The sequence below is a fragment of the Embiotoca jacksoni genome, unplaced genomic scaffold, assembly GCF_022577435.1.
Source record: "Embiotoca jacksoni isolate LCO1_2020_lvr unplaced genomic scaffold, fEmbJac1.0.p SCAF_5, whole genome shotgun sequence".
NCBI lineage: Eukaryota > Metazoa > Chordata > Actinopteri > Embiotocidae > Embiotoca > Embiotoca jacksoni.
Window position 1 is genome coordinate 22,088,694 of NW_027185403.1, and position 16,066 is coordinate 22,104,759.

General features: G+C 41.7%; 1 protein-coding gene across 1 annotated transcript in view; it reads left to right on the forward strand.

The window, feature by feature from the left end:
* Window positions 1-7,398: 7,398 nt before the first annotated feature.
* Window positions 7,399-16,066, forward strand: part of LOC138210999 (uncharacterized) — a gene marked incomplete at its 3' end in the record, with an annotated part of 49,656 nt that continues 40,988 nt past the window's right edge. The window contains 2 exon segments of the mRNA XM_069170483.1: window positions 7,399-7,521; window positions 9,720-9,970. Of these exon segments, the coding sequence (XP_069026584.1) occupies window positions 7,399-7,521; window positions 9,720-9,970 (374 nt within the window).

A 16,066-nucleotide genomic window follows, 5' to 3' on the forward strand; every position in this document is an offset into this window, starting at 1 on the left:
ACAATTATTTTTTTCAGAGGTTAACAATAGAAACTCCTATGACGAGGACAATATTTTCATCTCCCAATTTAATACCATCATGATATTCAGGTGCTGATTCAAAATGTATTGGGATATTTAAGTATCGCAATCTTACAGGTACTGTGATTTAATATTGACCTGAGGTCTGATGAATCAAAACTTGAGATTATTTTCGGAAATCATGGACGCTGCGTCCTCTGGGCTAAATAGGAGAGGGACCATCCAGCTTGTTAGCAGCACTCAGTTACAAAGCCAGCATCTGTGATGGTACAGGGATGCATTAGTGCACATGGCATAGGCAGCTTGAACATCTGGAAGGAAGCATCAATGCTGAATGATATATTCAGGTTTTGGAGCAACATATGCTGCCATCAAGACAACGTCTCTTTCAGGGAAGGTCTTGTTTATTTCAGCAGAACAACATCCAACCACATTCTGCACATATTCCAACAGCATGGTTCTCTAGTAGAAGAGTCCGCTGATAAACTGGCCTCCTGCAGTCCAGACCTGTCAATCATTGAAAACATCTGGAGCATCAGGACATGAACAATACAACAAAGGAGACCCTGAACTGTTGAGCAGCTGGAATCCTCTATCAGGCAAGAATGGGACCACATTTCACTTTCAAAACTCCAGAAACTGGTCCCCTCAGTTCCCAAACATTTACAGAGTATTGTTAAAAGAAGAGGTGATGCAGCTCAGTGGTGAACATGATCCTGTCCTAATTGTTTTGAGGCATGTTGCTTTGCATCAATTTAAAAATCAGCCTATATTTTTCATGAAACAATAAAATGTCTCCATTTCAACATTTGATATGTTGTCTTTGGTCTATTTGCAAAACAATATGGGTTTACAGAATTTGCAAATCATTGCATTTGGTTTTCATGTACATTTTACACAGTGGTCCAAGTTTTGGCGAAGCGGGCTTGTAAAATAATACACAATGATTTTTCATTGTATTGCAGCAAAAGTTGAGCTGGTTCAGCTTTCCTGCTGGACAACCCTAGTGTCCTCTTGTGTAAACACCTTTGAATTACAGGTGGACGGGCTCCAATCAAAAGCATGAAAAGGCTGTTTTCTATTTAATTTCTAGAGATTATACCCCAGTGGTGTATTCTTCTTCTTTGGTGTGTTATTAGTTTTCCATGGGGGGGGTGAGCACTTGAAATCTGATCAAACTGTGTTGCATTTTCAGATACACAACCATAATCACATTTCAAACCGCCTACAAACGTGGTTCAAATCTAATCTGGGACTCCACAAGGTGTGAAGCAACTCGTAATCTAATAACTGCACATAATGCGATAAGAGATGCAATAAAACTGCAATTTAATGTTTATGATGTAATAAAAAAAATTTAAGACATAATCAATACACAGGCTAGTGCCAGATGTACAAAAACTCTAATGAATGTAACACCTGTGTGTGTGTGTGTGTGTGTGTGTGTGTGTGTGTGTGTGTGTGTGTGTGTGTGTGTGTGTGTGTGTGTGTGTGTGTGTGTGTGTGCCTATAAGCATCATTAAAGCCAGTTAATGGCCACGTTTTGTTGACAGACAAAAGTGCTGCTCAGCCTGCTGGAAAGGACAGTCAGATCTGTCTCCATCACTCCATCTCTCTGATCTCCTTCTTGCTCTCTCGCACTTTTTCTTCCTCAGTCTCCTCATCTACATCTCAAAACTTGGTTGGCGTTAAACGGAGATTCAACTTTTCTTTTATTTCATTCTCTTTTCACCTTTATTCCCTCCCTCCCATCCTCCCCACCCCGCCACAACATTTTAACTTCCTGTTTCTTTCTTTTCATGAATATCGGTGTGTTGTTTATTCATGCCTTCAGTGGTAAAATCATATCCAAGGAGTCTTGTTCCAAAATATAGTGACATTTTTCAGGAAATGTTTTGTTTTTGTATGAAAAAAGAATTATGTAACAAAGGACATATTTTGCAGTGATGTAATTTTTCAGTGTCCTCAGTTCACCTCCCACCCTTTATAGATTTTCTTTCACTTTTTTTTTTCAGACTCACATAAACACAGACACACACACCACTCTTTCAGCTAAACTCCCAGAGACATGATAGATAGAAAAACAAATAGGTACGTTGAGCAAAATATGACTCGAAAGTACTTGTGCACTTCCCTGGACAACAAACAGGGAGGAATGAAAGAAACAGAACAAAACAACATTAAAGACAGTATTTCACAACAGACACACTCCCACGGGCTTCTTAACAGGAGCTTTCAGATGATGCGATAGGCTGTTGATTACAACTAAACACACAATCTTCAAATAAGTATATTAGACAGGATTTCATTTCTGTTCTGCTTTTACAACAAATACTGTATATTTATTCTAGAATTTTTTTTTTTTTAATTATTTTGTATGCATTCTCTGCCAGATATTGTTCAATTATTTTACAGAAAGCTACAAATGTGTGTGTGTGTGTGTGTGTGTGTGTGTGTGTGTGTGTGTGTGTGTGTGTGTGTGTGTGTGTGTGTGTGTGTTATGGATGTGTGTGTATGTGTTAATGCATGTGTGTGTGTGTGTGTGTGTGTGTGTGTGTGTGTGTGTGTGTGTGTGTGTGTGTGTGTGTGTGTGTGTGTGTGTGTGTGTGCGCGTGTGTGTGTTCAGAAAAAAAGATTGTGTTCCACTTCCCTTCAGACAACTTTGACAAAATGGCATCCCGCTCCACTGGGCTTCAGGTGTGGACTATTACACACATTTCTCTCACTCTCTGTTTCTTTCTGTCTTTACATCTGAATCTTTTTCTCCATCTGCCCTTCGCTCTGGATCGCTCTCCTTTCTTCTCTCATTCCTCTCTAAATTCATCTCCCTCTCCTCTGACTTTATTCGACCTCCTCTTTGCTCTGTCTCGGAGTTTGTCAGAAAAAGGTCCACCATTACTCTCTTTTCCCTCCCTAAACATCTCCCCATGCTACACCATCAGCCAGGATGTCAGGACGGGTGGAGGCGGGAGGAGAGAGGAGACGGTGAGCTAATGGGAGAGGAAGGGAGGCTCAGACATTTCAATGCAAACTAAACACATGAATCTACAGAGAGCGAGCAGCTTTCCAGATGATCTATGCTGAGTTTACAGGAACATGCTTGAAAGCTGTCTCCAACACGCTGACAAACACACACACACTCACATGTTATTTCTAGGGAGCGTGTTGTCCATCATACGGTAAATGACAAACATATTTCAGGACATCACCTCAGGGAGATGAGTAAACAGGATGATCCTGCAGTCACACAGGACATGTTTAGTCATGAAGATTTTACATGACATGTTATCACGAGAGCTAAACCAATCTGTTACACTTCTTAAAGGCCTTGCACTGGTACCATATTTTATGTCTTGTATGACATGAATATAAACAACATGTTTCTGTCCTGAATGGGCCGAGACACCTTGAGGTTTGGCTGGAAACTGCGATGTAAATATTTTCAAATGGAAGTTAACAGCACTACTTTTAGCTTTTATAGGTTTTTTTTAGCACCCACATGTAATGACGCAAGAGGGAAGTGCTTTTATTTTCATTCATTTGCCCCTTAGGAACAGCGAGTCAAAATTGGAGCACTTCTCCAGCCCAGACTGGTATGAAACTGTCGACTCAAATGAATATATTACGAAAATAAAGTGGAGTGGACTTAAAAATCTTTAAGGGGGAAGTTATCTTCGACCTTTACAGTCCATTTGGTGAGAATGATCTTCAACAAGAATGTTTCTTCACCTGAGTACCCGATCTACTATTCAGTTTTCAAACATCCAACTTCCTGTGACTTCCTGTTTATATAATTCATTGCTGTTGATTGGACAGCACAACACTTTTACATAACTAAAACAATAATGGTGTACCCTGATTTAATAAAGAAATGGTTTGAAACTCGCTACCGTTACTAAGAGCTTCGGTATGAATTTACAATCAAACTTAACAAAAGATTAATGAATAGTGGTGCAAAAACAATGCTGATTCCTTCCTTATGTAGAACATGGGGATCAAAATCCATAGTCCTCGTTCGTTGTTTAAACAATATATAAAAATTAAGCCAAAGCAAATATGTTTTAAATTTAAATCGAAGGGACTCCTTAAAAGTTAATCTTTTTCGTCCCGAGATACATTTTCCTTAAATTCACAACGTTCGTCGTGCATGTTGTAGTATGCTGTTAGCTTAGCTCCGCCTACCTGTTCCTCACAGTTGCATTAAGCTTCATTCAGCCCCTCTGAAGGGTGGACCAATCAATGATCAGTGGGGGGTACCAGTACTATGATGTTGAAGTAGTTCCAACAATGGCTGTTCCACTGGTTTCAGATTTAATACAAGGCTTACACCCATTTCAATGAGTGTTTTGTACAACAACAACAACAACAACCAATGCATTTTGGAAGATATCCTCTTAGTGTGAAGTTAACTGGACCTCTTTAAAGGGTCCAACTCAACTTTATAATGGATTTTAACTCAGAATGAGGTCTATAGAGGAGACTACTGTGGCCAGTAATACACATGTATGTACATACGGTCACGACAGTGTTGTCATAAGACTTAAGTCAAAACAATCTATAACTATTCTACAATCTATAACTATTCTTTAGGTACAGTTCTCTTAATGTCCATTTCTGTTACTGTAGTAAAACAACCCTGCAGGTAAACTGGAGAGATTCCCAACTTCTCCGTGTGCAGATGGAGTCAATTAATGTTTTCTCATCCGAGCTCAGAATCTTCAAGTTAAATTGTGTCTTTGTGATGATTTTGAACGTTTCCGTTGTCTATATCTTGTATTGACAGGTGTTTATGGACCAGTGTTGCAATCTGTAACAAGTGGTAGCTTCATCCCACCTGGGCTGAACCTAGGCAACATATCATTGTCCAAACATTGATTTCTTGGCTGCAAAACAATAGCGGATGAAAATAGAAAAAAAAAAGGCTTCAAAACAGCAAGATATTCATTGGTTTCTGTATTCCTGTCTTGGTTGTTCTGCCAAACACACATTTGTGGATGGCTCCACGCAGACAGGCAGCAGGGGGACACAGAATTTACAACAGCATTAGATTGTTGGTAAAAAGAGTAAAAAAACAAAAAGAGTACATTCCCAGTGTTGAAGAAAATGTGTCCCGACTCAAAGAGCTCTCCTCGCCGGGGCCAGAATGAGAACGTCTAAGTTTATTGGCCCCCATTAAGAGCAGACTTGACATGAGGTGAACTGCAGATAAAGGGAAAATTGTAACTCTTGATGGCTGGCTAAGTCTTGGTCAGCAAAATGTTTTGCCTGAGGGAGAAAAGGGGTGAGGGAGGTTATGGGGAGAAATTCTGCTTAGAATGAAGTTTCTACTGATGCTGATCATTCCTTTAAAAGTTGTGAAGTTATTGTTCTTGTAGGCTGGGCCGAGAGCTAATAAGAGCTGGAAGATGTAAGCGTGTCTCAAAGTGAATGTGTGGACAGCTGGGAGTACCAGGTACGTCGAGGGGAAGCAGCAGGATGCAAACCATGTTTTGTTGATGAAAAAAAATAGTTTTTTTGTCTTTAATATGATGATAAACAAGAGGAGAAATATTTGATGGGACCCAGACTGAATTTCATCTGGTTCCAGACCTCTGAATCACATCTTTTTCAGTCAACAGGTCTGATGTTTAGCTCATTATGCTCAACCAAGTTAAACACAGCTATGTACGTTCAAGGCACAGGTGGGTTTAAAAATGGGGATTTTATCTGCCAGAGACAGAGTGTACTCCAAACAAACATGGTGCCAGGTGAGGAAGAGACCGAAGCAGCCGTACCGGTTGGTGTAAGTGTACAAAGAGAAATAAGTCTTTTACTGGTTGTTTAGACAGAACATGAGGGGAATTTTAGAGGTTTGGCAAAGTGGAGTTTAGAAATCCTGTTCACATTAAAGCTGCATTGCACTTTCTTTTTACTTTTAGTACGTACTGCAGCTACCTTTAAAAAGTATGTACTGTTGCATGTAGTGTGTATACATTTGGGACATACATTATAGAAGTGTGCCTTGAACTTTGACCCTCTTGATCGTATCCATCATGATCCACATGACTTTTAAAGTAAAAAGAAAAAGGATACGATTTGAAACGAGTACGCTTCTTTTTATTGCCTCTCCTTCTTCCTTTTGTGGGCGGAGCATCAGCGCCACCAACTCTCTCACCAGCTCAGTCCATGTGATGTATCTTCCGCTGCAAAGGATTGTGGGTCAGAACAGCCAGAGTAGCATGCTGACCTGCAGACTGAAAAATACGACCGGATGTAGTCGGACATCCTGGTACTTTTAGCATCCTACGTTTAACATAGTAAGTACTGGGACATACAAAATATTTTTCTGGCATACTAAATAGTAAAGTAGTATGGACACTGGAACGCACAGTAAGGTTCACTCATCCACTCTGAAGGGCGGACCAATCAGCGACCAGTGGGAGTGCGGTGACATCGAAGTAGTTCCAACAGTGATGGTGGTGAAGGAGTTTCAATGCACAACATACAGTATATGGTGGACGTAGACTCAAGGCAGCTCCAATAGTTTTAATTCTGCAGTTAACGCTCATTAGGACACATCGATTGGAAACAATTGTAAATGGAGACTGCTGGATTCACAAAGTGAATTTGGGTCTCATGGTTTGTGGAAGAAGGACAGAAAATTATTTCTGTATCTTTTGGTCCGGTGGAAGTTCTGTCGTGTCGTCATGGCAGCAGTGAAGATGTGTTTTCATTGGTTGAGTTAGTTACTGTGTGGAGCATTTGAGTCTTGCAGAACCTCGAAAGCAGTTTCATCTTGTCTTTCAAGGCTCACCTTATTTTAGAGAAAAAAAAGCAATCAATCCATGACTTCAACAAAGGTGGAGCGTTTTCTGTTTTTGTGGTACCTCCATAACCATCACTGCAGCTGTATTTACACAACCTTAACATGTGAGGTGTTACATCTGCTTCAGCAACTCTCCATTGCTGTGTTCCAGATCACACACTTCCCTCAGTACACTAACAAATAGTGCTCTTACATGTTAGGACTCTTACTTGTGTAGTGCAGGAGTTTTGACTGTGTTCAATAGGACCTCAGCATGTGAAACATCACCCGCCAAAATATCAAGAGCTTCAATTATTTTACCCAGAAATTAACTTTCTTTTTTGTTGTTGTTGTTGTTGTTGTTTTTCTGTCTTGTCCAGAGTTTCACACTTGTTTTTGTGGACCGTTCTTAGTGCATCATCCTGCTACTTGTCATGTACTGCATGTTTCTGTAGTTGAAAGTGTCTAAAACAGAGAGTTAGTACACAAGTACAACATTTTGGAACACAGCACATGACTTTCCCTCCACTTCTGACTCGTCTGCTGTCACTTCCTCGGTGACCCTGTCCCTCCCCGTGTCTGTGATTACCTGAATGAAAGCAGGTGTGCTGGAGCCCAGAGCAGATCCACACCAGCTGCACCTCATCACCATCATCAACCTTCTACAAACACTGAGCGATGCCACGACCGCGCTGCCAGATTATCAGCGCTGCTCCGTGAGTCTGCATGTTCCAGACGCTCTGCAACTCAAGGTTTTTTTCCTCCTGTTTGCCTGCTGCCCCCAGCATGACTCTCGCCTCCCTTTCTCTCCCCGCTCTCTAACTGCAGCCTCTCTAACCACACCCAGAACCACCTCCTCCAGGAAACCCTCCAACAAATACCAAAATGTAAACATGGCTTCTTCAGTTTTTTTTGTGTGTTTTTTTTAAAGAAATAAATGAGTGTAACTGCTCCTGGTACATTTGTTCTCTGGTTTCAGCCTGTGGGAGGTTATATAAGGTATATTTAAGTCATCCTTGCTTTGCTAAACTCGTGGACACGGATTTAATGGGCCGAGCTGCTGGAGGTGAAACGCACACCGCTCGGTTTCGAGGGCTTCGCCTGTCTCCAGTCAGCGCCGCTCATTTAATCACTGGTTAATATTACATGAACTTGTGAAGATGTAGCGCTCACACCTTTGTTTCTCTGCCCTCCACTGTCATTAATACCTCCTCTTATTGAATTCCTTTGGAACTTTGCTGGAAAAATCCCTGTGCAAGACAATATTTTTATACGCATTAAAAACACTACAAAAGCAGAAAAGTTAAAGTAATTTGCAGCTCGTTTCTTTCTGGACTCATCTGCCAAGTAGATGAATCAATTGCACTCTGAATCCAACTTTGATCACTTCATTTTAGCTTAGATGTGCTTTTTTGTTCCACTTTATTTGTTGTGTGTTTGTACATTAAGTCATGAGCACACAATTTAAACCTCACATTTCCAAACAGCAAACAGATTTGGATAGTTTTTATAAGCTGTGGAGTGTGAAGGTTACAATCCTTAGGTTGCAAATGGAAAATAAATCAAACAAATTATCAGTGAAAAGTGTTTCTTTCAATACTGTGAAGATGTGATGCAGTTTAGAAGACATCTTTTTAAGACAAACTCTTCTTGTTTGGTCGATAAATGTGTCATCGATTTTTCATTGTTGTGACTAATCGATATTTTAAAGTGTTGGTGTTCAATCTCGATCATTGAGGCTCAGAGTAAATCCTCACCAGCTGCACAATTACTTCTAATTATGTGGATAGAATGAACTGAATCTGATGATGTAATAAACAACATATTGATGGAAGGTAATCTGCACTTTTGTCGTCAGAATTTGTCTTCAGTTCTTGTACCTGATCCAGAGCAGCCTTCAACCCTCTGCTTTCGTCAGAAACACACACACACACGCACACACACACACACACACACACACACACACACACACACACACACACACACACACACACACACTCCTCATGTGATGTATGCTATACCGAGAACATGTTGCAGCGTTGCGTAAACGCTCAACAGCAGAACTGTGAAGTTCTGAGAGCAACGATTGGAACTTCTACTTTTAAGAAGATCAACAGTCAAACATCTTCTTCTCTAACTCAGTCACTGCTTTTCCTCCCCTGAACTTCTGCCTCCCAAATAAACTCACCTGTCACCTTTTTTTTTTTAAGTCAAAGTATTTGACCCAACATGTAGCTCCTGACCCGACAATGTCCATCTGTTGGTGGAAAGAGACGGTGTTGTCTCTCACCTGAACAAAGTTATACATGTTATGTATAGAAATCTTGCTTCAGTTTGAATACATTTCCTTTGATTAAATCTGTACAAAGAAATTACTCTAAAAAACATGTCATCACTTCAGTGGAACTTTGTAGAATATTTATTTCACCATATCAGCTCAAACACTCCTAAAAAACATTTTGTTTTCCGTTCATATTAAAAGACTGAAACACACATTCACTAAAAATAAACCACAAACAAAAGATGAGAGATTATTTTCACACATATGCTTCATCACACACACTCTGGATGTGGGTTCATTATGTCTGTCTATAATTAGTAGTGGGCTGGAGAGGAAGCCATCATGCCTCTGTCTGTCATATTATCAGATGACTGAGCACCCGACAGTCACTATGATTTATCAGCCGGATATTACATTTCCATAATCCCACTCTGACTCTGTCTGTCTCTCTATCTTTGTGTCTTCACAGATGGGAGGTTGAACAGCTGGTCCTCTGGTGCAGTCACAACCACCTGGATCTGAACCCTCAAGGCTCAACACCGTGGAGGTGACAGTGGACTTCAGGAGGAGCCCCCCAACCTTGCCCCCCATCACCATCCTCAACAACACCGTGTCTGCTATGGAAACCTTCAGGTTTCTGGATCCACAACCTCCCAGAACCTGAAGTGGGAGTCCAACATCAACTCCATCATCAAGAAGGCCCAGCAACGGATGTCCTTCATGCGGAAGCTCAGGAAGCTCAACCTGCCTCAGGAGCTTCTGATCCGGTTCTATTCAGCCATATTCCAGTTTGTTCTCTGCACCTCCGTCACCGTCTGGTTCGGATCGGCCACCAAACAAGAACCGACGACAACGGACAGTCAGGACTGCAGAGAACATCATCGGTGCTGACCTGCCCTCCATTCAGGATTCATACACATCGATTCAGGAAATGGGCCGGTAGCATCTCTGCAGACCAGCCCACCCTGGACTCCCGCTGTTCCCTCTGGGAGGCGCTACAGAGCACTGAGCGCCAAAACAACCAGGAACAAGAACAGTTTCTGTCCACAGGATGTCACTCTGCTAAACACTTATTGTTTTTTTGTGCCTCCATATCTGACTCTTCATGACAGTGTGTGTGTGTCACTTTAATGCTGCAGTCAGATTAATGAAGTGTGCAGCTTGAAAGAGGCTAAATGAACACGTACACCTATCTACGGCGAAGCACTGCTGCACGGTGCTTTATTAGGCAACACGGCAACTTCAGACTTCACAACTATCTCACAATAACTGTCAGTTCAACAATGAAGGAAGAAAGAGACGGAGGACTCGTGAAGCTACATCCATGATGCTTTTTAGTAGCTGACTCTGAAGTTTCTGCTTATTTAGAAATATCTTCACAATCTGTTGGTGGAAATGTGGCTTCACCAGTGAGTCTTAAAATCCGGGCTACTACAATAAATGTTATAATGTTACAACATAATTAATAAGCCGATCCAAATTGGGACAGTTTCACAAAATGAATTAGCCAAACTTTACATATATTTACCAGCTCTCCAAACAACAGCAGATGTTGCTCATTGTTTCCACAAAACTGTATGACAGATATCCATCTGTACTTTGACATGACTTCACTTTGGACATTTTGATAAATTATTTTTGGCCCAGTTGATGTCAACAGAGACATCTTCATCATCATCTGTAAATAAGCAACATCAACACTCGTTTTGGAGGCCAATATTCAGTCTGTATCAACGATACAGGAGAACTGCTTTCCTTGACCCGGGATGGAGCGTGTTGATCCCTGCATACCTAGTTTACATATTGAGATCAGATCACACTGACGGCACAATCGACATAACAAGGACGCATTTTAACTCATGGATTGAATGTCAGCATCCAGATAATGTGTCCAGATAGACATCTGGTGTTGACGCCAGGTGTAAACGGGGCCTCCAGCTACATTCAGCAGATATGTGAAGTGTGAAGGAGCCACTGTCGCAGTAATACTGAGTTTTCCTAAGATTCAGAAATCCATTAAGCATCCAAGTTTAACAATCATCAGAAGCGGCAGTCATGAAACAGGAAATACAACATGAACAGCAGGTATTTCTACCCAAGCAATTATTTGGTACGCATGTAGCAAATACAATAATGAAAAATTGATAGAGAGAAAAGGCTCCATTTGAGCCCATTAGGCGACTTCTGTAGAACTGTAATTCATTTAACTGCAGGCGAAACGAGTCGGGCCTGTTGGATCGGGAGAGTTCGTGAGTTAGTGAGAGGGAGCTGCTTCCTCAGAGATGCAGAGGCTCATCGCTGCCTCGACACTCTGCAGCCCATAATCATCTCTGCAACCCTCAGGGCAGAGGCAACCTTTAGGCTCTGAGGTGGATGCTGCATGCTGATGTGTGTGTGTGTGTGTGTGTGTGTGTGTGTGTGTGTGTGTGTGTGTGTGTGTGTGTGTGTGTGTGTGTGTGTGTGTAGACAACCAACAGTGTGTATATGTGAGCTTTCTTGTGCTTCAGTGCTTCAGAGAGTTTACTTGGACGGAGAACATCTTCTTCGTGAGGAGGTTTCACATCTACCAGGAAACACTTCCGCGTTAAAAACTTGAATTTTACATAATTTGAGGATCAGACTGGAGAAGTCCTGTGAATCAGAATATTAAAACACATTTATTCGAAAACTATTTACCAAAAAGTATTTTTGTTTTTGTGGTGAAAATGTCTTGCTCCTTTTGAAGTGGTTAAACTTTTAGCTATTCGTGAACTATATTGATTTCAGAGTTGAAACTATCCCATGGACCAGAATACATTGCACTTGCCACATGATATATTGAAAAGGTTCTTTAGATGTCTTGTTTTGTTCAACCAACACTCCATAGCTCTAATTTATTACATTTATTGTAACCTAAAGGAAGAAAAAAATCTGTAAACTTGGCAAACTGAGATTTGAGAAGCTGAAACAAACATTTGGCAGTTCTCAGAGTCAAGCATCTATTTCATCTTGATGTCATCTTTGGACACAATTGTCTGTTTTACATCCCGCTCAGGAGAAGCTGGGGATCAAAGTGTCCTTGAACCAGACAGTGTAACCAGCGATGGGACAGGATAACCGATGGTTGGCTCCATGCCTTCCTTGTATGTGTGTGAATAAATGAAGAAGCAGCAACCTCATCCATGTTCTGTTGAGACTGACTGGTGCATTTAGTTATTATGGTGCAACCCCGGCAGTAGTTATCAAGTTATATCTTACAAAGGAGCACAGATGAGTTTAGCAGCACCACTGATGTGACCGAGACTAATGTTCCAGTGTGGACTTCAGCAGAGAGAAGACATCAAACTTTCTGTTAAATTTGGTAAACTGGCATCAGAGACCCTTCCAATGCTTCAGAAAGCCTTCAGCAGTGAAGCAGCGTGCTGGGCGAGGTAAAACATCCACCATCCCAGACCGAAGAAGGCTCGTCTGCTCGGGAGTAACCAGGCGGGTTTGGGGACATTTGCAGGTTTGGGGACATTTGCAGGTTTGTGCACTGTGAATTCATCCTGAGGATCAGACTGAACTCAAAGTTTTCACCAGACGTCTCAGGAGATCACAGGAGTGCTCGTTGTTGGCGAAGAGCTTGAACTGTGGCGTGATCACACGTCGCTTCTCCAACATGACAACGTGCCAGTTTCTCGCTCACAGTAACACTAATTATCAAGCTCAACCAGCCTCACTCTTCTGTTCCCAAAACATTTGATATCAAATTTGACCTTTGCTCTCTGCTATTTCACATTGGACCTGAAATTGGAGCAATAGATAAATAAAGCATGTGTAACAGGTGCTGATGTTGATCAAGTGACCGAACTTGGAAGGTTTTACTCAGGAAAGTTATTTCTTCCACCTCCCCCATGCACATTACTGTGCTGTGCTTCATTCATGCACAACATGATCAGTCTCTGAACATGTGTGTGTGTGTGTGTGTGTGTGTGTGTGTGTGTGTGCGCGTGTGTGTGTGTGCGTGTGTGTGTGTGTGTGTGCGTGTGTGTGCGTGCGTGTGCGTTTGTGTGTGTGTGTGTGTGCGTGTGTGTGTGTGTGTGCGTGTGTGTGTGTGCGTGTGTGTGTGTGCGTTTGTGTGTGCGTGTGTGTGTGTGCGTTTGTGTGTGTGTGTGTGTGCGTTTGTGTGTGCGAGACACCTTCGACCGTGTGTTACATGTGTGTTTGCAGTACCTCCTTTTCCGTTCCTGTACAGAACATCCTGACATCACTATTTCTTCCTGTGAGCTCCTGATCAGAGCTGTTTGGACCAGTACTCCTACGGCACAACCAAAGTGACTAATCTATAATTGTGGTATTGATTTCCCATCTCAGAGCTCATATATCGAACCGTTGTGAAAGCTTTAATTTGGCCAATTGCACTCTGTGATGACAAAATGACTCTCTCTCCTGTTGGATTCCACCATTACAGAAAGAGATGAATGGTGCAAGATTTCACCTCAGTCTCCAACTTAAAGGGTAATAACACTCCCATTTAATTACTTATATGCTACAGAGACCCAAATCAATAACTGTGAACCTGTAAAACTCTGAACCTAAAAAACCAAGAGACAAAAATCGAATGTGATGTCATCTAGAGAAGCCCACTGCTACGGCAAAACAATGTTGTGTTTTATCTCACCTGTTGATACTGATACTGTGGCGATATCCTGCTCAAATTTCAACAAAAGTGTTATAGATGTTTATGTCAGCACAAACGCAACATTCTGCCTTTATACATTCATTACAAACTAAACAAAAATCATCTCTTAGTTCTTTGGTTTGTAAACAACAGCATCTCAAAGTGCTGTTGAGATCCTGTGAAGAGCCCTGAGGAGGATGTGGAGGTGCAGCGTGAAGGAGAGCTGCTGTCTGCCAGGACGACCAACGTGATCACTTGCAGAGCTTTATGGTTCCTCACAGCTGTCAGCAGATTCAGCCATGTTTTGTCCTGGTTTTCTGAAGTTTATGCTTGATGTTTCCACATTAATAACGTAGTTTTGGGCTTTTATTGTACTTTTATTTCATAATAAATGGAGTAATTTGCCTGAGCGTCTGCTGTGCTTCCTGTGTGTGAAGGTGGCGGAGCTTCTCGGTGTGAAACACAGAGAGGACAGAGGAGGAGAAATAGTGCGTCTGTCAACTAAACTCGCACTCAGCTGGCGCGACGTAACTGCATGACGTCATGACGTCACAGGTTGGAAAAAAGTCTTCATCTCGATATACATTTCTTTACATTGTCTGAAATATGACACCGGTATTATCATGAGCGATATAGTGTCACATCCCTAACGGCCACCATTGCACTGTATGCTGTGTGTGTGTGTGTGTGTGTGTGTGTGTGTGTGTGTGTGTGTGTGTGTGTGTGTGTGTGTGTGTGTGTGTGTGTGTGTGTGTGTGTGTGTGTTGACCTCATGATGCACTAATGCAAAAAATGTTAAACAAAAATGTACATAGAAAATTCACACGTGCATGTATTTGCAAGTGCAGGTGGTTGTGTCTTATGTGAAATATTTGTCTGAAGTCACGAGTCTATGAAAGTACATTTTTAATTCAACGACCAAACATCAAGTTTGTACTGCTGTTCCACTGGAACACACACACACACACACACACACACACACACACACACACACACACACACACACACACACACACACACACACACACACACACTGTTCAGACTGTTTCTACTCTGCTTCTGGAAGATATCGGGGGGGAAAAAAATTAGTTGTCCAAAAAGGGCTGCAGCTCTGCTCATCATAGTTAATAGTCATCAGTATGGAAGCTGGAGGGTTAATTATGAATGTAGCTCCATGTGCCAGTGTGTATGTGTGTGTGTGTGTGTGTGTGTGTGTGTGTGTGTGTGTGTGTGTGTGTGTGTGTGTGTGTGTGTGTGTGAGACTTTGATGGAACCATACATCTGATAAGTTTACAACCAGGCCCCATTTTCAAAATGGAGAGGCAGGTTAAATATCATTAGAACCAGTGAGTCAGATTAGAGGGAAGCTTTCAGAGTAATGGACACACACACACACACACACACACACACACACACACACACACACACACACACACACAAGGCCTGCCAGGAAGGGAGCAATATGTTGTTTAACCCTGACTGGTGTGTTTGTGTGTGTTGGGTGTTGTTTAATGGAAGTCTAAAGGACGTATATGTTAGGATTTGGAGCCGGAGCGCCACTGAACTCTTCATCAATATGGAAGGAGAACAGACATATGCTCCACTACATGAGTATTAAGAGGAGACATCAAATAAAGTGTGTGTGTGTGTGTGTGTGTGTGTGTGTGTGTGTGTGTGTGTGTGTGTGTGTGTGTGTGTGTGTGTGTGTGTGTGGTAAGAAAGGGCAAAAGAAGGGTGAGAGAGGTTCCAACACGACAGAGACCGAACGAAGCCTCACGCAGCAGCACATGAATCCAGAACCATTCAGAGCTGTGATATGGATATACAAGCAGACACCAAACAGTCGTTACGACCATGGGACAAAATGTTAACGGGATTCATTGGAGCACCTGAAAAATCCAGTGAGGCCCTCCTTCTACGGCAGAATAGAAAAATAGAAATCTGCAGTCAAAATCTTGCAAGCCAGCATTTTTAACCTGATGGGAAAACATCTCTAATTCATGTCCTCCCTGAAAAAGGCATTTGATTCCTTTATTAAGTAAAACAATCTCTTATCAAATCACTTTCTTGCAGTTTTTTATTTTCAAAATGAATGAATGAAACATTCACACTGCTGGCAAGTTTGTCGTTTCTTTAGTAGCTCAACAGAATATTGATAGAAATGAAGCTCCAAATTTAGATAATACGTTCAACAACTTTAAGGCTGAACGTAAGAAACCCTTACTAAAGACCTTCACACACAGGACACATGATGAGGAAATGAACCCATCTAAACTATTTGTACTGCCACTGATGTGAACTTGTAACAGTTTTGATTTAGTAAAACAAAAGATTCATT